This window comes from Lactuca virosa, chromosome 8 (assembly GCF_052849685.1).
Source record: "Lactuca virosa cultivar CGN04683 chromosome 8, Lactuca_virosa_CGN04683_v6, whole genome shotgun sequence".
Classification (NCBI taxonomy): Eukaryota; Viridiplantae; Streptophyta; class Magnoliopsida; order Asterales; family Asteraceae; genus Lactuca; species Lactuca virosa.
Window position 1 is genome coordinate 220,478,654 of NC_136433.1, and position 24,637 is coordinate 220,503,290.

Consider the following 24,637-nt stretch of genomic DNA (forward strand, 5'->3'; position numbering starts at 1 on the left):
TGCATTGATAATATGTAAACACATCAGTAACTTGAAGTTATAAAACGTATTGTTGTGCATGATTTTATAAGTAAATAGTGCAAGCATATAAGTCAAAGTTTATCTGTTCCTTTTTCCCTAACGGGAAAACCAATATCTTTGGGCCCCTCGATGATTTGGTGTTGACTTATAGTGTCGGGCCTGGCCTGGACTAAATTTATGTGTTCGATTAGTAGTTCTTTGTCATTACAAATCAGAAATCAGGAAACAAAATATTGGACAATGAGATTGATTATATTCCATGTATCATGTCCGAATGATATCTTGCTGAACGGAGGATTATATGATCACTTATCTTAGGACGTATAATTGACTGGTCAGAGTTCGACAACGACTTTTGGAAGCTACGATTTGCTGATCAGTTTAGAAGTTATACTAGCAATTATAGTTACAGACTTATCAAAATGGGAGACTGTTGGATTAGGTGTCTAAGCCCATAACTATAATTGGTATAAACTTGAATTGATAGCAACACAATCCTTTTGGGTTGCCCTCAAACCTAGCAATTGGACAAGATGTTTTTTTAGAGAGAGGTTGATTTATTATTTGATTAATAAATTGAAATAAATAGTTTATTAATATATTATGTAAATAATATATTAATTATAAATAGTATTATTTAATTAATAATTAATTAGAATTAATTTCAGGATTAATGAAATTAATTAAAAGTAAAGTGACTAAAGTGTAATTATTAAATAGTTGAGCAAAATGCTCCATAACCTTGCGCCAAGGTGGTGGACGGTTTTAGAGGTCCTTTTGGAGCTCTAGAATTATCCTTAGAGGATAACTAGGAAGCTGGATAAATACCAAAAATAAGATAATGTTATTTTATTGGGTTGGGGCTTATCTAGGGTTTCCTTGTTGCACTATATAAAGACTCTAAGGCCTTTATATTTTAGGCACTAAACCCTTAGAGAGCATAGGTTGAAAATTCCCTCCTCCCTCCTCTCTTTTCAACATCCTTCTTGCTAGCTTGGGTGTGAACCATTAGAGGCACGCCATTTGTGGTGCTTGTTTCCAAAGGATCAAAAGGTATGTGTATTCTTTCTTTCTAAATTTCGAAAAATACCTAGGTATCCTTAGGGCTCTTATTTGATGTTCATAGTTGTAAATATAATTAAAGAAAACATAGATCTTTATTAGGGTTGCATGCACACTCAAGAGTTTATTTGTTTTGCATAAAACCCATCACACACATATATACCGAGCATTTCATGTTACAATTTTTTTTTAAATTCAAAAAAGATAAAGAGTGATCTATGTGATTTTGGTTTGTCGATATTTTCTTAATAAAGGACGGGAGACCGAATTAAAAGGGGGGGGGGGGGGGGTATATGTGCACCAACCTTTGTTCACCATCTTCTACTAGCCAAACCACCACCCGCTTTAAGGCATCTATACCCACCACCTTCTCATCCCTATTCCATCACAATTGATCAACACCAACATCATCGCCATCGCCAACGTCAACGACAAATACATTAAGAAGCCATATTATCATTTTCTTTTACATGCAGACCTACAAAAACCAAATTCAAACTTATGTATTTTTTTTGTTGTTCCTATTATCTCTCATTTTATGGCTGCGACTCGGTTAAGAATAAGATTTTACTTTGACTTTGATTATACAAAATGGAGCATCTAAAGTCTAAACAAGTCCAACTCAACTTACACAAGCCACATTAGCACGTGATAATCGACCTAGAACGAGTTACCTGCGAAATGTCATTTATAATATATATATATATATATATATATATATATATATATATATATATATATATATATATTATATTTTTGACAAATTTCAGGTTGCTACATAGAAAAAATGATTTAAAATAAAACATTAGGGTAAAACGATTAATTTTTTCTTTTTGATAAAGTTATTATTATTATTATTATTATTATTTAGTTTTTATTTTTTATTTTTTATTTTTTGAGATGAAATGAAGGTTACTTTCCCTGTATAAAACTGAAAAATAGATTGTTATTTACTGCATTTGCTATTATCGTCAAAATTACGTCTATAAACGAAATTCTATTTTCAACAGAAAATATATATTATTTATTGGGCAATAATTCAGTTTTTACTTTTTTGGTTATTTCTTTTGTCCATCTCCTAAGAGAAATCGTTGGAGCAGACTGGATCCGAAGACTGGTTTATTGCATTGTGAATCACAATTCGATTCGCTCTCTCAAATCGGAGACAACAACCCTTCCACAACTCGAGCAACTCAGTCATCATCGCCGGTTTTTCCATCGATTACACGAACCAGCAAAACCCTCTTGTTTCAGATCCTGATTCGATAGCAGATCTTGTTTCCACATCTTATGCATTTCATTCGTTTATGACTTTTATTCTTATCTTCTGTCCTGGATCTTCGAATTTGATTACAGTAATTCGTTGATTATAAACTCTTATATTGGTCGAAGATATGGCCGGTGGGGTAGCGAATACAGATCAATTCGAGTCGTACTTCAAAAGAGCAGATTTAGATCAAGATGGACGCGTTAGTGGCGCCGAAGCTGTTTCCTTCTTTCAAGCCTCTGGTTTACCTAAATCGGTTCTCGCTCAGGTAACTAGTATTGAGTAATTCTACTTCACTATTAGAATTTTGCATTTTTGTGAAGTTAATCTCAATTTTGATTTCTAATTCAGTCGTTTAACTTTGTTTAATACATACTATGATAATTTTGCGAGAGCATAAATCTGGTACTAGCAGCAGGTCAGATTTGGTTTGATATATCAGCCACGAATCTGTATTGAGTTACTATAGCTAGATTCTGTCGCCTTTTGTTATGCACAACTATATATGATTCACATCATCGTTTTACAAGAAGCAATATGTATCTTGTAATGTAGCATAGAGATAACTTGGATATTTGGCAGTACTATGATTATGTTCATGGATGTATGTATGTTGCTATCTGGAGGTCATATATCATTGGTCATGTGTATACATATTGGTAAGGGCTGCATTATCCACTATTCTTTTCATTTGTGGTATATACACACACTCAAAACCTCTGATTTTAAAGGTAGAATGTCATTATAACCATTCATTACGCTAGTATTTAGTAGTGGGTAAGAATGACTTGATTTCTGATATCAAGGATTTTACTCTACTCTCTGGAAGTAGGTTACATTACTCCCCCTCTTTTGGTATAAATAGCTTGTACTACATCTTCTGACATGTCCTCTAGGCACCTTTGGAATGCAAGGAATATGACAACATATATGTTTGACTTTTAATCTCTACCCACTAGAACACCTTTTCTTTGGTTGTACAGTTTGGTGGCTTGAAATTGACAGTCATCTAAATTTTGAATTTTGATATTACTAGTGTGAGATGACAATCTTTGTGGTTTTTGTATTGGTTTTGTGAGCAAAATTTATTACTTTGTGGTATAATTTAGTGGCCTTGCTTTCCAAAACCTTTAAAGGAGAAATGGTTCTACTTGATCCTACTACCTTGCTTTTGTGTTCCCTATGCATTTATTATCCTTCTTGTTACTTGATAGAAAACACAACCTTGTTAATATGAAAGCTGAGCACGTACATATAAACTGGAAAACATTCTTTAGTTTACTTCACAATATATAATAGCAAAAACACTTTAGAAATTATATCTAACAACACAACTGATGGAGTGCAATGGAAACTTGAAAGACCTTAAATATTGCTGTAAAATCATTCTTTTCAAGCTCAACGATTGTATACTTTTACAAATAAATTTGAATTTTATATTCTACTGCATCTTATCTAGAATCCTTTCTTGCTAACAAATTGCAACTCATTATACAGATATGGACAATTGCTGATCAAAATCGAACAGGTTACCTTGGTAGACAAGAGTTCTTCAATTATCTAAAACTTGTAACTGTTGCACAAAGCAAACGAGACCTTACACCAGATATTGTAAAAGCAGCATTATACGGGCCCGCTTCATCTAAAATCCCTGCACCCCAAATTAACCTCAGCGCCTTACCCGCGGGCCCACCGCCACCTCAGATGGGCAACACTCCTATAAGAGCTCCATCTCCACAGGGTTATCCACCTCAGCAAAGTCAAACCATGAGACCACCTCAGTCAACACTTCCTACCACCACATTTCCATCACAACATGGAGGCATGATGTTGGCTCCATCAGGGTCAAGTCTCTCTGCACCACCTAGACCACAGGGACCCGGGCCCACTAACTTATTGCAAAATCCTGCACCTAAACCAAATGGTACTAATTTGTCAGCAAGTGGAAATGGATTTGTATCCAGCTCAGCATTTGGCCCTCCATCTCAGGCAAAGAACAGTTCTGTGGTTACTGTGTCACCTCCTAATATTCCTGTATCTGGTGGGACCCAATTGCCCAATAAGCCAACTCAATTGCTTCAAGGAAATGTTGCTAATCAAAATCATCAAATGCAACCAAGTTTTAGACCTAATCAACAAGTTCCAGTTCAGAATTCCTCTACTTTTTCTAATCAGCCCTCACAACCTTGGCCAAAGATGTCACAGTCTAGTGTCCAAAAATATACCAAAGTTTTTATGGAAGTAGATACAGACAGAGATGGAAAAATTAGTGGTGATCAAGCACGCAATCTGTTCTTGAGTTGGAAGTTGCCAAGAGGTAGGTGAAGTTTCATTTTCATTTGTTTTATTGAGTTTTATATTTAGTAATTTAAATGCACACCATCTAAACTTGAATATCAATATCCTTAAATTCTTGTTGTTTCAGAGATCTTGAAGCAAGTGTGGGACTTATCTGATCAAGATGATGATAGCATGCTTTCTCTCAAGGAATTCTGCATTGCTCTCTACCTTATGGAGAGATTCAGGGAAGGTCGCCCTCTTCCAAAGGTGCTTCCACCCACTATTTTTGAGGGGTCAACATTGCCGCCATCCGGTCAACCACAACCACCTGGCGCCACATATGGTGCTCCATTATGGAGACCTCCACCTGGTAAGCCCTAAACCATAAACTAGGTTATTAATAACTTTAAAAAAAAAAACCAAATCTTGAATTTTTTTTTGAAGGTGTTCAACAAGCACATGGGATGGTGGGCCCACGCCAGGTCACTGGGGGTGCACCAAGACCACCGCGTCCAGTTCCGGTTCCTGTGACTGAGAATGATGAAGATATGCAGCCTAGACAGCGCAAGCCTACGGTTCCTATACTGGAGAAGCATCTAGTGGATCAACTTAGTACAGAGGAGCAAAAATCATTGAATTCTAAGTTCCAGGAGGCAACAGAGGCAGATAAAAAGGTAAAAAATGTGTAATTCAAGTTGACGTTAATTATATTATTGTATTGTATGATTAATCTCAACTAGAGGTTAAAGGAATTAGAACTAGTTATATTTTTTTTTATTTTTGTAATTAAATATTTTTGTATTGATTGTAGTTGTGTATAGAGTATAGTTAGTTAAATTTTTATTTATTCTTACCCAGGTTGGTGAACTTGAGAAAGAGATATTGGAAGCTAAACAAAAGATTGAGTTCTACAGAAACAAGATGCAGGAAATTGTGAGTTCTCTTTTCTCTTTTTACAACTTTTATAACTAAAACAAGTAGATGATATATTACTTGAGTCAGCAGTAGTATTCTACAACTAGTTCTAATGCACAGTTGATGTTAGAAGTTCATATCCAGTAAATAATGTTTTTAAATAATTTATTACAATCACTAGCTCAGTAGCTCTAAATGTTTTTCTTTCAATCTCAGGTTTTGTACAAGAGCAGATGTGACTCTAGACTAAATGAGATCACAGAAAGGGTTTCCAGTGATAAGAAAGAGGTATGCCCTTTGAATAAAACTCACATTTTCTCATATAATTTCTGTTTTGTAAATTAGTGTGAGCAACTTGTGTTCTAGGTTGAATCACTATCAAAGAAATATGAAGACAAATACAAGCAGTCAGGAGATGTAGCTTCTAAGTTGAGCATTGAGGAGGCCACTTTTCGTGATATCCAGGTTCACTAATAATAATATAAAATACTTTTAATTGTTAAATAAAAAATAGTTCTTTTTTAATCTTATAAGAAAGTACATTTCTCCAAAATTATATCTGATATTTGAATAATTATAACAGGAAAAAAAGATGGAGCTTTACCGAGCAATTGTGAAGCTAGACCAGGATGGAAAACCTGATGAAATTCAGGTATTTTGTATTCTTCCCCTAACTATAAATCCATTAAATGAGAGGCATAGTGAGTGGCATTTTGGTAATTTGAGGGGGTTCTTTTTGTTTAAAATATATGTAGGCTCGTGCTGATCGCATTCAAGCGGATTTGGAGGAGCAAGTAAAAATGTTAAATGAGCGCTGTAAAATGTATGGATTACGTGGGAAACCTACATCACTGGTTGAGCTGCCATTCGGTAAATCCACCTCTTCTGTATAATATTCACAATTTATAAAAAAAAAGGTTAAATACAAGAAATAGCAACATACTTGCGTTGACTTGTCTATTATAGCATCCTACTTTCATTTTAATTTATTATAACATTGTATTTTTAGAAGACAAAAAAAAATACCTTTTTCATTGTGAATGTAATGTGTTTAGGTTGGCAACCTGGTTTCCAAGAAGGAGCTGCTGATTGGGATGAAAGCTGGGATAAATTTGAAGAGGAAGGTAAATAAAATAACACCTACAAAATTAAGTTAAAATTGACCATAGTTTTGCTTCTCTGACAGATTATATATACTGCATTAAATTAATGGAAACTTGCAGGGTTTACATTTGTGAAAGAGCTAACACTGGATGTGGAAAATGTTATTGCACCTCCAAAGCCAAAATCCTTACCAGTCCAAAACAAATCTACTTTCCAATTCCAAGACAACAACAACACTTCATCTTCAGCTTCAGAGGCCAATCATAAGCCCGAGAAATTGACAGTGTCTGTGGAGGACAATAACAATGAATCAAATGAGCAAAAGGAAAAGGAAAAGGAAAAGAAAGACACCTCCTCACCCGAAACCCCAAAAAGCCCGCCTAAGATATTCCACGATGGAAAGACTACCAGTGAAGACGGTTCACCACATGCTGTCAAAACCCACAGGTACTTCAAATGCAAGAAATAGCAACACACTTTCACTTTCCTTCATTTCTTTATTATAATATAATATTTACTTTTGTTTTGTTACTTTTGCAGTGAAAATTTGGATACACAGTCGGTTGTTTCTAGTGAAAAAGGCTTTGATGAGCCAGGATCAGGATGGGGATTTGACACTCATTATGATTCAGATGCATCAGCAGCTTGGGATCTCAATGCTACTACAAAACCTAATAAGGTAAAACATCTTCCTATTTGACTATTTTCTATGTCGAGTCTTTTTCTACACATATTCCTTAAATTCTTTTTTTTTGCAGGATACGGATCAAGGGAGCAAATACGAAAATTCCTTCTTTGATTCCGATTCATGGGGCGGCCTAAACCCTATAAGAACCGAGATTCCAAAAAAGAGCACATTCACATTCGATTCCGTTCCAGGAACGCCCGCGTACAGCTACGCCGGATCCCCACCCGCAGACAATCTATTCCAAAACCGGGCCCCGTTCTCGTCCTCCTTCCCCGATTCTGTCCCTGGAACCCCGGCTTACAGTTTCGCCGGTTCTCCTCGAAGCCATTCCAATTCCAATTCCAATTCCAACCAACCATTCGCTTCGGTATTCGCTGATTCCGTTCCGAGCACTCCAATGTACACAAACTCACCTCGAAGATACTCCGACGGGCCCGAAGATAACTCCTTCAGCAACAATTTCTCACGGTTCGATTCGTTCTCCAGCAACGCGCCTCACGACCCGTTTTCGAGATTCGATTCGTTCCGAAGCACCGCCCAGGATTCGGAGTACGACCAAGGGTTTAATGAACGGCAAACGACGCTTTCGAGATTTGATTCGATGAGGAGTTCGGCGGATTCCGATTTCGGGCATTCGTTGTTTCAGACTCGGGAATCGGAATCGTTCTCGAGGTTTGATTCCATGCAGAGTAGGAATGGGAATGTGAATGGGAATGAGTCGTCGGATTTCGGTCATGGGTTTCCGGCTTTTGACGATGGGGATCCGTTTGGGTCGGGTGACCCGTTTAGATCGCATCATGATCCGTTTAAGAGTGAAACTCCGAGGAGAGATTCGGTAGATGGTTGGAAGGCGTTTTGATGAGATTGCAGTAGTATCGGTGAATTGTCTTGATGATGATGTAGGTATATATAGAAAGAATGTTTAAAAATATCTGGCTTGTTTGATTGTTTGTTTGTTTGATTTGGGAATTGGGTGTCGTACTCTTTTAGAAATATGATTCTTTTTCTTTTAATTTTTGTTGTTAAAATGGATTTATTTCCTCTTTTCATATTGTAAACTTGGTCTCATGTTTGAAAGGTATCATTTTTGCAAGTTTTTTTTAGGGACCAATGGTTATTGTTTTTCATTATCTTCAGCGAAAAAAAGAAAAAATATTTGCTTAAGTGATTACATTATCAAAGCTGAAAATATGAGACATTAATTACATTAATACAGGTTCATCCAAGAGTTCTTGTATAAATTGAATTTATAAAGTGAACGAGAGAACTGTAGAACTGTTAGATCAATGGTGATATTAAACTGACCATAAACATTTTATTTATACTATAAAACACAATTACTAAACTTCCCAAAATAGAACTCTAAAATGATAATGTATAAATTTTAAAGAAAATGACCATAATAATCATGTTTTCTAAGTTTTTCCACAAAATAACCAAAAATCATAAAAATGATCATAGTAACCCTCTGCGAAAATCTAGGTGACTGTAGTTTTTTTTTTTTTTTTTTTTTTTTGATTTCGCAAGTCACTATCCGTAAGATTCTAGGAGGCTTGTGATTTTTTAATTTTTTTTTTGGAAAGACATCGTTACAAAGAACACAATAAAAATTATTCAACAAAATCGAATGTCGTATATGAACGTTATGAATGATCAAAGTTGTTTTTTTTCCTCATATTTTACACCAAGTAGCTGATTTTGAGCTAAAAGAATATGATTTCTCGACACCTAGATTTGAAGTTTAATACGTCCATGGAAAACCCTTGTTACAAAGTAGGGGTGAGCATTTGAACATGTGAACTGCACAGGGGCGGACGCAAGAATTCATAGTAGGGGTTTCACGGGAAATTTTAGTAGTTGCATGATAGTAGAAAAAAAAATTTGAAATTTTTTGCATTGCGTCCGGAAAAACCAGGGGTTGTTTGTGCCACTATGTGCCCTATACTAAAACCGTCCCTGGGACCAGACCTGGTGTAACATCCTGATGTTGAAGTATTTCCAAAATTTAACCGTAAGTATAAAGATTATTGCATTTTAGCCCTTGTGTATGAGAAATGTTGCAAAATGGCCCATAGTGTCACTTTTGTAAATAATGGGCGTGGGGCACGTACATGGGTATACTCATATCGTATGCTGGGCATACGTGGCAGGATCCCAAACCTAAATTTTTAGGGTTTGGAACCTATTTAAACACATTTATGGCCTCCAACACTTTTCTCTCATCAACCTCTATCACTCCATTCGACCATAGCAAACCCTAATTCCTTGTTTGAGCATTCTTGACCTTTTGAGTGCATTTTGGTAACCTTAAAGGAGAAGGAAGGAAGTTGATTCATCTTGGAAGCTTGAAGAAGATTTGGATATGGAACTCTCATCTATCTAGCAACCTCCAGGAGGTATAAAGTTTTGATATCGGCTTGCATTTCCTTAGATCTTGTTAGCTCTTGAGTTTTGAAGCATTTTGGTCCCAAATCTTGACAATTATGAGTATGGCATACTCTAGCCCATATAAGTTGTCCTTCCAGACGTTTTGAGATGTCTTGATGCATAAAAATATGATCTTGGTTCTTATTTCTTCCCCATGCATGTGCTAGGATGTCCTAATGGATTAAGAGGTTAGGGTTTGTTGGTATTAAACACTTCTAGCCATGCAAAGTCATAAAGTTGGAAACTTTATGACTTATAATGATATTTTGAGCCTAGATCTCGATTTGGACGTAAGGACTTGATGGATTAATCTCTTAATATGAAGTTGAGGTGGCCAGGTGCGTATTTAATAGGTTGTGGTGTATTTAATAGGTGACAAGTAGAGCCAAGATTCGGAGCAGAGATTTATTCAGCTATCGTTTAGACTGTGAGGTGAGTTTTCCTCACTGTACTTGTGGGTCGAAGGCACCAAGGCCGACCCATTGGATTGATATTTTGTTATATACCGATTGATGATATGTTGAGTATGCTATAGATCTATATGATTATATGATAGTTATTGATATGCGTTAGACTGGTAGATTTGTAGGACTACTTGTGATTACTTGTTGTATGATTATCTGTCTGCTGGATATGCTTGTTATCTGTTATATGTCGACATTTTATGTTTATGTTGAGACTGTACTGCTTTGTGCTGTCAATCAACAGACCGGGGCAATCCAACCGGGAGGTTGTGGGCCAGGGCAATCCAATCGGGATGTTGTAGGCCAGGGTAATCCAACTGGGAGGTTGTGGACCCAGTATGCGAGGTAATCCAACCGGGAGGTTGTGGACCCAGTACATGATATGCAGGGCATTCCAACTGGGAGGTTGTGAGCCAGGGTAATCCAATCGGGAGGTTGTGGACCCAGTACATGATATGTAGGGCATTCCAACTGGGAGGTTGTGGGCCAGGGTAATCCAATCAGGAGGTTGTGGACCCAACATGCTGAATTGTATATGTTTTGTGTGGTGTGGGGGTACTTTGGGGGAACTCACTAAGCTTTGGCATACAATTTCAGTTTATTGTTTCAGGTACTTCTGTTGATTGCAGGAAAGCAAAGCCATGATCTTGCACATCTTCCTGTTTTTATGATATTGGATCTTGGGAAAAACTCTGATTATGTTTATACTTTTCAAACAATGGTTTTGTAAACACTTTATGGATGAAATGGGTTATTTTAGAAAATTTTAAATTTTTATGATTTTTAGGATGTTACACCTGGACCTGGACCCTTTTTTGGACCCATGGGCTGGTTCTCGGTTCTAGGAATTGATCAAAACCGGTCCGGTTTTTTTACTAGTTTGGTTTTTGGATCGGACTATTTAAAAAAAACTTTAAACAAGCATATCTCATTTGTTTCAAGTCGGATTGACATGCAGTTTTTTCTAACGTGTAATTTAGAGTTTTTACATGATTTTAGACAATAATTTTGTTGTTGTTGGTGTTATATTTAATGAATTACAATCATTCAAAGCTAAAATATTTCAGTTTTTCAGCTATAATTTTAAACTTTTGTATTATGTGAAAATCTTTAAACAAACATATCTCATTCATTTTAAGTCGGATTGGCATGCGGTTTTCTCCAACGTGTAATTTAGAGTTTGTACATGATTTTAGACTATAATTTTGCTGTTCTTGGTTTTATATTTAATGAATTACAATCCTTCAAATTTGGGATATCAAAGCTTAAATATTTTAGCTTTATAGCTATAATTTTAAACTTTAGTATTCTGTGAAAATCTTTAAACAAACATATCTCATTCGTTTTAAGTCGGATTGACATGCAATTTTTTTGTTCAACTTGTAATTTAGAGTTTGTACATGATTTTAGACTATAATTTTGTCAGTTTTGGTGTTATATTCAATGAATTACAATTCTTCAAAGTTGGGATATCAAAGCCGAAATATTTCAACTTTTCAGCTATAATTTTAAACTTTTGTATTCTGTGAAAATATTTAAACACACATATCTCATTCGTTTTAAGTTGAATTAACATGAGTTTTTTTTTCCAACGTGTAATTTAGAGTTTGTACATAATTTTAGACTTTGATTTTTCATTTTTGGTGTAACGTCTCAAAACTCATAATAAATTTTTTTGATTTCCAAAACCATTCTCATAAAAACTTCAAGTCAATAAAACATTGTTTTCCAAAACATCAAACAAATTAGAGTATCAATACATCTCTCAAATATCAAACCCATAAAATGATGTGCATGATCACACCTCTGCTTTCCCCTAATCCCCTGAAGTACCTGAAACATTGAAATTCACAACTGTAAGCCAACGCTTAGTGAGTTCCCCAAAATACCACACACACCAAATACAAATACAATGCATGCAAGCATGAGCCTTAAGTCTGTATGGACCACCTCACAAGACATACAGGATGCCTGGACCACTCTACCGAGTCTATAATCTACTGGCCTGCCTCGGAAGGCCTATAGTAGCTGGACCGGTCACTTTGGGCCTGCAATATCAACTGGACTGCACAAACCTCTTGTCCTTCAGCACACAGTTGACCCGCCTCAACCCAACTACAACATGTCGACATATACAAATAAAAAATTTTAACCAAACACAGGTAATCATAACAAATCTACCTGCCTATCATACCGCTATAACATAGCAACATCCTATACTTAAGGATAATATAATCAAGTGGGTCAGCCTTGGTGCCTTAGACCCAGAGGCATAGTAAGAAAACTCACCTCGAAATCAAGCAGATAATACAATAAATCCCTACCGAGATCAAAACTGACAACACGAGTCACCTATAAGACAGTAGGAACTCAACCTCAGTTTAAAACCCAAACTCACAAGCTGACTAAAAGTAAACTAAGTCAGAAAGTCAACAAGTCAACCCCCAAGGTCAACGGTCAAGTCAACAGCCCCAAAACCCAAATCAACGAGTCGCCACGTCGTGGCCATCCATTGGCCATGTCGTGGCAACGTAAAGACAAAACAGACGGGTCCTTATCCAGTCGCCACGTCGTGGCAACCTAAGGCCACGCCGTGGGGACTGGTCTAAACAACTTAACATATTAAGTTGTTTTTCCAACGATTCCAAGAGCTCTAAAGCTCAGATTTGGTCCTTCCCACGGTTTTGATGGATAATGTTTCCAACTTTATCCATTAAGACATCTCAATAAGTCAAGATCTTAAACCCCAAGTCCTTAAAGGCAACTCAAGTCATGCAAATACCCATTAAGCAGTTAATCATTAGAGTTACTTCTCCAAAGTTTCTAGAAGGATTTCCTACACCTAATGGACCATAAAAATCATAGCTTTATGGACATGTCTGTCCAATGCATGTCTTTTCTATTTTAGGTCAAAAGCATGGAAAATATGTGCTCAAAGCTTGTACATGGGGCCAAAACTCCAAGGATCCTCAGATCTGGAACATATAACACTAAGATGACCACATGGATCCATAAAGTTTCCAACTTTAAATCCAACCTTCCAAACCTTAAAATCAAGAAGATTCAAGGACAAAAGGCCAAGATCTAGAAGCAAAGTGACAAAAGATTGGATCTTGGACACTTACAAGGGTCATGGAAAGATGATGAGACTTGCTGTTGGATAAGGTGTCTAAGTCCATAACTATTTCTGGTATGTACTTGACCCGGTTTGGCATGGTCCATTTGGGTTGCATGGCATCATGCATTTGGATAGACTAAAATGAGAGAAATAACACTTATGGTTTATTAATATATTATAAGTTCTAATATATTAATAATATTATTTAATTATTATTGATCAAGAATTAATTTGGAATTAATTAAAGTGATCAAAAGAAGACTAATTAAATATATGGATTGATTGTGTAAATCACTCATACTTGTATAGTGGGCTAATGCTCCATGGATTATCAAGTTGGGCTAAAAACCCATAGGATGCTCCATGGTGGTTATAGAACCCATGGGTCATGAAAATGAAAGGTCATGACAATTAGGGTTTACATGGTGTAACCCTAATTGTAACACACTATATAAGGACCCCTATGTTCACCAAAATCGGCACTTAAGCAAGAAAGAAGAGGGCTAGCCGATTTCAAGTAGTGTGACATTTCTCTCAAGTTTATTCCAAGTGCATTTGGTGTTGTGTGAGACATTTGAGGCATCACACTTGAGGTGCTAGGCTCACAAGGTTTTCAAGGAATCCAAACTACTACAAGGTATGTAATCTAGCTAACTTTTATGTTTAAAAGTTCCCCATGTATAGTAGATAGGATTATGAACCTTGGAAAAATCATTTTGCATGTATCTTAGTCAAACATAGATCCAAGGTTTCTAGGGTTGCATGTACACCTTATGAGTGTTAGAATGCTCAAAACCCTTCAGTGGTATCAGAGCCTAGGCTTGTTTGTTTGATACTTGATGCAAAATAGCTGAAAAAGTCAAAATTCTAGCTGTCTGCACAGGGGACTCGCCGAGTTCATGGGGGAAGTCGACGAGTCCAAGTGTATCTTCAACCAACTCGGCGAGTCAGCTCTTGCACTCGACGAGTTGGCCATGCAAAGTGCAGATTTTTGATTTTTGCTGCTGGAAATGAACTAGAAACATTACCCTAAACTGTTTTGGTGTTTTAAAACTTGTTTTAGATGGAGTAATGGTTGTTCTAATCCATTTACAATGGCTAATATCAAAATTCCATGTTTATATGTGTTCATATGTTCTTGAAATTTTGATATGAATATTCATGTTCTTATGAGTTCTTGCAAGGTCATAGGAATTATGTACTATTGATTGATAGTTAATTCATGATCATGATGTGTTTTAATGGAGTTCATAACTTGTTCTCAAGTTATGGATAACCAAAAGTCACTTTGTAATAAATCCATTAAAAGAACACATAAGTTACAAAAATGAAGAGTCTTCATTTTTAATAAACAATAACTCATAAGTTATGAATTGAAAAGTTTTGTAAAGTTACAAAACTTGCCCTCAAGTTTTGGAACATGTAAAGTCATCTAGTAAACTTTAGTTCCAACCCCTAGAATTTTAAAAGTTAAAATTCAACCCTTATACTTTATAATATTATAAGTTTAATAATAATTATATATGTATAAGAACAAAGTCGTTTTACCGTTAGTAGGCCTCATTCACGAAGCCAGTCTATAAGGGGGGTATAAGGTTGTTGTCTATAAAATGACAGCTTAATGGGTGTCCATTCTCACCCACCGCTTCCTTGACTGGTGGAGGGTCGTTAGCCGAATGGGTAAGACAAGGACCTTAAATTCTCATTAAAAGTATGATGAAAAATAAAGTAACTAAATGTTTTTATAAATTCTAAATCTTAGTTACTTTAGGAAAATGTGAATAAGGTGCTAACCCATGAAATTACACTTTGCACTTTGATTAAGTCGTTAGTGGAGCGTGTGTGGTTAACCGGCACACTAACCTGGAGTTAACAAGGTAGGTAAAGGGTAACTTAATATTTATCATAGTATTGATGGAGCGCGTGTGGTTAATCGGCACATCGATTGAGGGGTAAATATTAAGGGTACCAAGTAATTTGCATTGTTACTTCACACCTTGTTTTGTGATCCTCGGCATCCCAGTCACAAAACCTAAAGGGCACACTCGAGATTGAAACATGCCATTGAAAAGTTCAATGAATCTCAAAAGAATCTAGGAGTTTCTAAAAACCAATTAACACCTAATAATTTCGTTTTTCATGGTGGAAATTGGTGAATCGTCATTCACCTACCTTTCAAATCTGTTATAGCTTAGATTACGACATCCCTCTTCTAAGTTATAATATATTGTGATTGGATCCTAGCCTTAATAATACATTTGGGTGTTTTATTAAGGATTATTTTTATATCTAATCTAAACTTGTCTTTCTTCTTTTTCAGATGTCTTCCAACAATGCTGCTTCTGGCTCAAACCCTACCAACTCCTTCTCTCTCATGAATCTTTGTGGGAGAGTCATCTTTGATGGATCCAACTTTATGGATTGGATCAGGAACATCAGGATGGTCACACGCTATGAGGACAAGGAATATGTACTCGACAAGGAGCTTAAAGAACTCGAGCCGATTGCTACTCCTGAGGAGGTCGCTGAATATCAGGCCCATGAAAGAGATGCTAGCAAAGTGGCGTGCATCATGTTGGCCACTATGACAGTCGAGCTCCAAAAGTCCTATGAGGACTACTATCATTTTGAGATGCACCAGGATTTGATGGACTGCTACCATAAGAGTGCTCATCAAGAGCGATATGGAATCATCTCCTCCATGATAACGACCAGGATGAAGGATGGTGAACCCATCACGGGCCACATGCAGAAAATGCAAAGGTATGTGGACCGTTTGCTGAAACTAAATGTGAACTTCCCATAGGAGTTGGCAATAGATATCATTTTGCACTCCTTGCCTTCGTGTTATGATCAATTCCACATGACATACCACATGAACAAGGAGGAAGTTACACTCAGCAAAATTCAAGGACTTCTGAAGACCGCGGAAAGTGGTCTTAAAGGTAAGTCGGTTGTTACCATTCCTACTCCTACTCCAAACTCCGCCCCTGTCCTGGCAATCGGGAAAGGTAGAGGGAAAAAGAGGAAGAACCCTTCGAAGGGTACCAAGGGTAAGACCCTTGATGGCTCCTCTTCAAGTGGAACCAAGAAAGGTTTCGTCACTCCTTCTTCTGACCCAAAAGAGGCTGAATGCTTCTATTGCCATGAAAAGTCGCACTGGAAGCGAAACTGCCCAAAGTACCAGCAAGATCTCAAGGATGGGAAAGTGAAACCCACCCATGCAGGTATTTACACAATATTGTCTAATAACTCACCCTATTATAACTCTTGGGTCCTTGATACCGGTTGTGGTATTCATATTTGTTCTGATTTGCAGGGACTAAGAAGAAGTGAGAATGTGGAGCATGGAAAGATAAACTTGATCATGGGGAATAGGAAAGCTTCACCTGTCACCAAGATTGGAGTTTATTCTTTGTTGCTAAGTAATGGGTTTACATTAGATTTGAATAAATGTTGTTACTCGCCTGAAATGGAAAGAAATATTATTTCCTTTTATGCTTTGTACAAACAAGGTTTTACCTTTTCATTTGATAATGATAGTGGTGGTATTTATGCTTTCTTTAATAATGTTCTTTATTTTAAAGCATTACCTTGTGATGGTGTGTATGAAGCTGTGTCTGTTGTAGATAACCTAGGAAATAATGTGTTGTGTATTGATTCTTCTAATAATAATAACTTGGATAAAGCATCATTATGGCATTGTCGTCTTGGACATGTAAGCAAGAAACGCATAGGCCAACTCCAAAAGGATGGAGTCTTGGAGTCATTTGATCTAAAGTCAGATGATAGTTGTGAATCATGCTTACTTGGGAAAATGACAAAGTCACCCTTCACTGGTACATGTGCTAGTGGTGAAGGTTTGTTGGATCTTGTACACACTGATGTGTGTGGACCCTTCAAAACTGCCACAAGGGATGCTAATCGTTATTATGTGACTTTTACTGATGATTATAGTAGATATGGTTATGTCTAGTTAATAAAGCATAAGTCAGAGACTTTTGAAAGGTTTAAAGAGTTTAAACAGGAAGTAGAGAATCAATTGGGCAGGAACATTAAGATGCTTCGATCCGATCGAGGTGGTGATTATCTTAGTACAGAGTTCCTTGAATATCTTAAGGAATGTGGGATTATCTCACAATTGACACCTCCCAGGACACCACAGTTGAATGGTGTGTCTGAGAGGCGCAATCGGACCTTGTTGGATATGGTTCGTTCCATGATGAGTCGAGCTTCACTATCAATCTCATTCTGGGGGTATGCCTTAGAGACTGCCGCCCATATCCTTAATCCAGTCCCTACAAAGAAGGTTGCCAAAACACCTCATGAGATGTGGACCGGAAAAGTTCCCAATCTGGACCACATCAAGATTTGGGGCTGCGAGGCTTTTGTGAGACGCGAGTTCCCAAAACACCTCATGAGATGTGGACCGGAAAAGTTCCCAATCTGGACCACATCAAGATTTGGGGTTGAGAGGTGTATTTCATCAGCTACCCACAGAGATCCTTTGGTTACCTTTTCTATAGACCCAGTGATAATGTGGTCTTTGTAGCAAGGAGAGGAGTCTTTCGCGAGAGAGAATTTATAAGCCAAGGAAACAGTGGGAGGCAAATTGACCTTGAAGAAATTCAAGAGTCAAGTGGTGAAGGAACCTCAAACCCTAGCAATCAACCTGAGGAAGAAACTCCTGTTGATCCGACAGAAGAGTCTGTACCTCTGAGGCGTTCCACGAGAGTTAGGAATGCACCTGAGCATTACTATGGTTTCCATATTACTGCGGAAGGTGATACTCTTATTAGTGATATCATACTGGTAAGTCTGGATGAACCTAATAGCTACATGGAAGCCATGGTAGGCCCTGAGGCTGCTAAATGGAAAGAGGCTATGGACAGCGAGATACAGTCCATGTATGACAATCAAGTTTGGAACTTGGTTGACAATGTACCAGGTCGCAAGACAGTCGGGTGCAAGTGGATCTTCAAGAAGAAGACCGACATGGATGGTAATGTACACACTTATAAGGTGCGACTGGTCGCAAAGGGCTTTTCTCAAACTCCAAGAGTTGATTATGATGAGACTTTTTCACCAGTAGCGAAGATTAAGTCTATTAGGGTTATGCTAGCCATTGCTGCATTTCATGACTATGAAATATGGTAAATGGATGTCAAAACCGCCTTCCTTAATGGAAAGTTGGCTGAGGATGTTTACATGAGTCAGCCAGAGGGTTTTGTCAGTACAGAGTACCCTAATAGAGTGTGTAAGCTTGAGAAATCCATCTATGGATTGAAACAAGCACCTCGCAGATGGAATCTTTGTTTCGATGAGAAAGTCAAAGAGTTTGGATTTTTGAGGAGTGAAGATGAGTCCTGTGTATATGTCAAGGCTAGTGGGAGTATAGTTAGCTTTTTGGTATTTTATGTGGATGACATACTACTCATAGGAAATGACATCCCAACTCTGCAGGAAGTGAAGTCCTGGCTTGGGAAGTGTTTCGCTATGAAGGACCTTGGAGAAACTGCCTATATTCTAGGGATAAGGATTCTGAGAGACCGGAGTAAAAGACTAATTAGACTTAGTCAGAGTACCTACTTGGATAAGGTGGTGAATAGGTTCAGCATGCAGAATTCCAAGAAAGGAGAGTTACCGATCCAGAGTAACGCCAGACTGAGTAAGACTCAGAGCCCGAGTACATAGGCTGAGATAGCTGAGATGAGTCGAGTACCTTATGCTTCCGTTGTAGGCTCGATCATGTATCTATGACTTATACTCGTCCTGATGTTGCCTTTGCATTGAGTATGGTCAGTAGATATCAGGGGAACCCTGGCAAGGCTCACTGGACTGCGGTAAAAACATTCTTAAGTACCTGCGGAGGACTAAGGACTGGGTCCTTACCCTTGGTGGGAGTGATGACTTGAGAGTAGAAGGGTATAGTGATGCTAGCTTTCAGACTGATAGGGATAATTTCCGCTCTCAGTCAGGCTGGGTCTTTACCTTAAACGGAGGAGCAATTTCTTGGAAAAGTTCCAAGCAGGAGACAGTAGCCGATTCAACTTGCGAATCAGAGTATATAGCGGCAAGCGAGCAACAAAGGAGGCTTCATTGGAGACCTTGGAGTTGTACCTGCTATAAAGGAGCCTATAGAGATTTTCCGTGATAGTGAAAGCGCAGTTGCCTTAGCAAAGGAACCAAGGGATCACGGGATATCCCGACACATCGACAGAAAATACCATTTCATCAGACATCGAATAGAAAAAGGACTCCTCGTGGCAAAGAGGGTATCATCGGATGAAAACCCTGCAGATCCCCTCACGAAGGGACTGGGTAGGGTTAAGCATCTCCAGCATGCAAGGTGCATAGGGCTGAAGGATGATATTAGTTTTAGTAGTTAGATAGCTTTGAAATGTGTAAAGTGTAATTGACATTTGATGATGAAGAAAAGTTGTGTTTATTTATGAGTAAAGTGTTGCTATCTTTTGTCAATCGTTTACTATTATTTCATTTTGCATGTTTTGACTTCCAGAATAATTGTGTTTGGTATATCATATTATTCGAATTCTCCACAGTCGGTCATATGTTGGAAGTAGGTATGAATCAAGACTGTCATGAGTTGGTTGTAGAGGTCTAAGATGTTGGACATGGCTACAACACTCATGAGTACTCATAAGTTCTGAGTATTGGATTCAACCCACGCTTGCTGGTATCACTTTATGGAATTTATCTCGAGTGATCGCGAGACGGTAATATCATATAAGTCTTCAAACCTAGAGATATGACTTGTTGCCTATGAGTTGGTTATGCATTGATTGTACGAAAATGCATTGGTAACTCGATGTTATAAAACTTGCTTTTGTGTATAATTCAACAAGTAGTAGAACAAGCATATGAGTCGAAGTTTATCTGTTCCTTCTTGGATTAGAAGCGATATCTGGGCTCCTCGATGATTTTGTGTTGACCCATGTATCGGGCACGGTCAGAACTAAGTTGATGTGTTCAATTAAGTTCTATGTCAAACAAATCGGAAATCGAGAAACAAACTGCTAGACAATAAGTAAGACATTGTTCCATGTATTTGTCCGGCTGATATCTAGAACATATGATTATATGATCACTTATCTTAAATGGCGTATCATCATCATCTCAGTTCCGAGAGACCTTGAAAGAGCTACGATTGCTAATCGGTTCCTGAAGTCATACTTGCAGTTATAGTTATTAGACTTATCCAAGTGGGAGACTGTTGGATAAGGTGTCTAAGTCCATAACTATTTCTGGTATGTACTTGACCCGGTTTGGCATGGTCCATTTGGGTTGCATGGCATCATGCATTTGGATAGACTAAAATGAGAGAAATAACACTTATGGTTTATTAATATATTATAAGTTCTAATATATTAATACTATTATTTAACTAGTATTGATCAAGAATTAATTTGGAATTAATTAAAGTGATCAAAAGAAGACTAATTAAATATATTGGTTGATTGTGTAAATCACTCATACTTGTATAGTGGGCTAATGCTCTATGGATTATCAAGTTGGGCTAAAAACCCATAGGATGCTCCATGGTGGTAATAGAACCCATGGGTCATGGAAATGAAAGGTCATGACAATTAGGGTTTACATGGTGTAACCCTAATTGTAACACACTATATAAGGACCCTTATGTTCACCAAAATCGGCACTTAAGCAAGAAAGAAGAGGGCTAGCCGATTTCAAGTAGTGTGACATTTCTCTCAAGTTTATTCCAAGTGCATTTGGTGTTGTGTGAGACATTTGAGGCATCACACTTGAGGTGCTAGGCTCACAAGGTTTTCAAGGAATCCAAACTACTACAAGGTATGTTTTCTAGCTAACTTTTATGTTTAAAAGTTCCCCATGTATACTAGATAGGATTATGAACCTTGGAAAAATCATTTTGCATGTATCTTAGTCAAACATAGATCCAAGGTTTCTAGGGTTGCATGTACACCTTAGGAGTGTTAGAATGCTCAAAACGATTCACTTGCTTGCTGAATCATATTCTAAAGCACCTTCTTTTCCTTCTCCAAGCTACCAAGAGTACTAAAAGGACCAAGAATCACCAAGAGAGGATAAGGTTAGGTTTTTTGCGTCTAGAGAGTGATGGAGGCTGGGGATGAGCAAACCCTAGCCTTCACTTTCCTTTAAATATGACTCAAACCTGAAAAATTAGGGTTTTGGACATCAAGCGGTCGCCACGCCGTGGCCAAAATACAGCCACGTTGTGGCAACCAAAACCGGATACGCGTTGAATAACGCTTGGCCACGTTGTGGTGATGCCTTAACCACGTCATGGCAACCCCAAAAATCATAATTTACTTAACTAAAATGTACCTCACGGTCCAAATGTTACATTTGGTATTATATTCAATGAATTATAATCCTTCAAAGTTGGGATATCAAATATTTCAACTTTTCAGCTTTCAACTTTTGTATTTTGTGAAAATCGTTAAACAAGCATATATCATTCGTTTTATGTCGGATTGGCATGCAGTTTTTTCCAACGTGTAATTTAGAGTTTATACATAATTTTAGACAATAATTTTGTCTTTTTGGTGTTATATTCAATGAATTACAATCCTTCAAAGTTGGGATATCAAAACTGACAATTTTCAACTATTTTTTAGATTATAATTCTGAATTTTATGTATCTTTGATAGATAAATCACATGAAAGGGATCTTGGTTGAGTACCGAAAAATTCTTACTTCGTAATGGTAACGAATATGGTGTTGTTCTTTGAAAATCTCAAGACAAAAACAAAGATTGTTTCAGCTACATCAAAACCTTTGATAAAATTCAAGACATACATCTAACAAATTGGTCAACCAAACCAATGTTTTTTCGAAATGGTAAAGGACATGAAGACAAAATACTATAAGTATTGGGGTGCCTGCAACAAGATGAACAGTTTTATGTACTTTGCGGTTTTACAATCTTTGTTCTATTTTGATACAGTTATTACTTCTTATTAAATACTAACAAAATTATCATTTTGTGTTTATATATAGATTGTACAAGCTTTAAAATGTTAGATTTATATGAAAAAAATATGGGGAAAAGGCCAATGGAAGATTAGATTAAGACGTTTATTAGTTGGATTGATTTTAAAGTTTAAACTATGTTTTTTTGTATTACAATCATTACTTTTGTATGTTTGTGTTAAGATTGTTAACTTTTGTTGGTAACCTTGATTTATATATTAGTTGCTTTTATTTAGGAAAATTAATTTTGCAATTTATAGTATTATAGATAATGTCATTAATTAATTTGATTCAAAGTTCAAACAAATGGTATATGTAATTTTTTTTTAAATCTAAAACGAACATTCAAACAAACAATTATATTTTACCGAGTTATACCGTATCAAACCCAAAAACATATTCGTTAACGAGTTGTAGCGTATGCACCTAAAGTTCTACCGGTTCAAGGGATACAAGAACTAGAAAAAGCGGATCTGGACCCGAACCTAGAAACGGACCGGCCTCATACCGGTCCGGTCCGGTCCAAATGCTCACCCCTATTACAAAGAAGACAATGAAAAAAAAAAACAGCTCAAACAGAGTTCAGAGTTCGTACGAAAGAATTAGTAGGTTTAAAGTTGTCAAAAAATTGAGATTTTTGCATGTCACCACCTGCAGAAATCTTAAGACTATTTGTGACAATCATGACTATTTTGATCGTTTTTCGAATTTTTGGCTATTATGGTCATAAAAAAAAGGTTTAATAAAAACAAAAAAGAAAAGAAAGTAAACATTTCCAGCCCCGAGATAAATCCAACCATGACATTTTGTAGCATTGGTGCATTGGATGTTCATATTAATATAGAAAATTAAATACAATGTGTAGAGATAGAACAAAAATTAGGTTGTTGACATTGAGATGTTGACTTTAAACATTGTTTGGATGTAATTCTTAGAGTATATGAATATTTAGTTTGATTCATATAAAGACTTTCTAGTTCCTCACCTCTATCCAACAATCGTATCATTATTTCAACCATGTTAAAATTAACGCATACATTCATTTTAATGATGATGATCTAAAACCCTCAACACAAATAACCATAAATAATCAACAAATAACTCAAATCTTTTTGTCACAATCACATTTTTATTAAATGAAAATGAATCGACACATGATAAATTAATCCAACTCTTTACCAACCTTAATCCCCATAGAATTAGCCGTACCTATAATCGATTTTGAAATAGCCTCTAACGACATATACTGACAATAAGGATCCGACTGCTTCACCTTCGCGATCTCATATATATGTTTTAGGGTTAGGCTCGATGCGACAACGTGGCCTGGCATCCGGCTGCCGGAGGTGATTCCAGCAGCCTGTTTCAAGTACCATGTGACGGAAGGTGATCGGATGGTAAGCTCAAAAGTATGATCTTTGAATACCTTGACAGTGGCAGCAACTGGGGTGTCGGGTTTGTATTTTTGTGTTCTGGCGTTGAAATCTTTGCAGAATGCCATTATGTTTAGCCTGTATTGACCTATCGCCGGGCCAACTGGTGGTCCTGGTCTGGCAGCTCCGGCGGGGATGGTAAGCCGGATGGTTGCCGCCACCGGCTGCCTCTTTAGGATCTCCTTCAACGACGCCATCTTTAGATCAGCTGTGTGTGTGTATGTGTGTGCATGTGTGAGAGTGGTAGTGTTCTTCCATGGGATAATTAGAATCGGTGTTGGAATGTAACAATAACAACAGATTTGGTGCCTTCATTGAAGGAAAAATATTTAATTAGTTTTTTGTAACACGTTGAATAAGACTTAATTAAGTAGGTAGTTTAAAATTTAAACTCAATATCTTAAATTTATCTTTTAAAATTTCTATTTGTGTTTTAATTTAATTATTTGTTACTCCCTCGTCCAGAAATATACCCATCCAACAACGATCAAATTAATTAAAGATGTGTATATTTCTTAAATTATTAGTTTATCATTCATTTCAATCAAGGTTGTCAAGATCGGAATCTTTCGTAGAATTGTTTTTGGGTTTACAAGATCGAGATCGTAAGATCGGGATCGGGATCCTAAGATCTTACAAGAAAAACACAATTTTAACTTGTAATTTTAAAACATGAAAAATATCTCAAACATTTAGTTTTTTCCGTTCAAAATCTATAACATCTTCAAAACATTAGTCACAATCACAACACAAAATGATAAATGATAAATGGTAAATGGTAAAAGACATAAAATGGTAAATTCATTTTTTTTCATCTGCAAAAAAAGAAAAAAAAATAAGGAAAGGTAGGATCGGATCGA

General features: G+C 36.8%; 2 protein-coding genes across 2 annotated transcripts; one reads left to right on the top strand and one right to left on the bottom strand.

Moving 5' to 3' along the window:
- Positions 1-2,138: 2,138 nt before the first annotated feature.
- On the top strand, positions 2,139-8,350 carry LOC145134172 (uncharacterized). The gene is made up of 13 exons (XM_079069060.1): positions 2,139-2,618; positions 3,848-4,667; positions 4,776-5,000; positions 5,075-5,304; positions 5,489-5,563; positions 5,762-5,833; positions 5,912-6,010; positions 6,129-6,197; positions 6,301-6,415; positions 6,601-6,669; positions 6,769-7,096; positions 7,190-7,328; positions 7,408-8,350. Exons 1-13 carry the CDS (start codon positions 2,478-2,480, stop codon positions 8,194-8,196), a joined length of 3,171 nt encoding a protein of 1,056 aa, XP_078925186.1. The 5' UTR covers positions 2,139-2,477; the 3' UTR covers positions 8,197-8,350.
- A 15,156-nt stretch (positions 8,351-23,506) lies between these two features.
- LOC145128395 (uncharacterized) lies at positions 23,507-23,996 on the bottom strand. Its single transcript, XM_079063194.1, has one exon. The coding sequence runs from the start codon at positions 23,972-23,974 to the stop codon at positions 23,507-23,509; it is 468 nt and encodes a 155-aa protein (XP_078919320.1). The 5' UTR covers positions 23,975-23,996.
- Between the last annotated feature and the right edge of the window lie 641 nt (positions 23,997-24,637).

What these genes read in the sequence shown, in the direction of transcription:
- LOC145134172 (XM_079069060.1), top strand. Translation starts at nt 2,478, where the DNA reads ATGGCCGGTGGGGTAGCGAATACAGATCAATTCGAGTCGTACTTCAAA. An exon ending in GAAAACCTGATGAAATTCAG is followed by an intron (nt 6,198 to 6,300) that starts GTATTTTGTATT and finishes AAATATATGTAG; the next exon opens with GCTCGTGCTGATCGCATTCA. An exon ending in CATGCTGTCAAAACCCACAG is followed by an intron (nt 7,097 to 7,189) that starts GTACTTCAAATG and finishes TTACTTTTGCAG; the next exon opens with TGAAAATTTGGATACACAGT.
- LOC145128395 (XM_079063194.1), bottom strand. Translation starts at nt 23,974, where the DNA reads ATGGCGTCGTTGAAGGAGATCCTAAAGAGGCAGCCGGTGGCGGCAACC.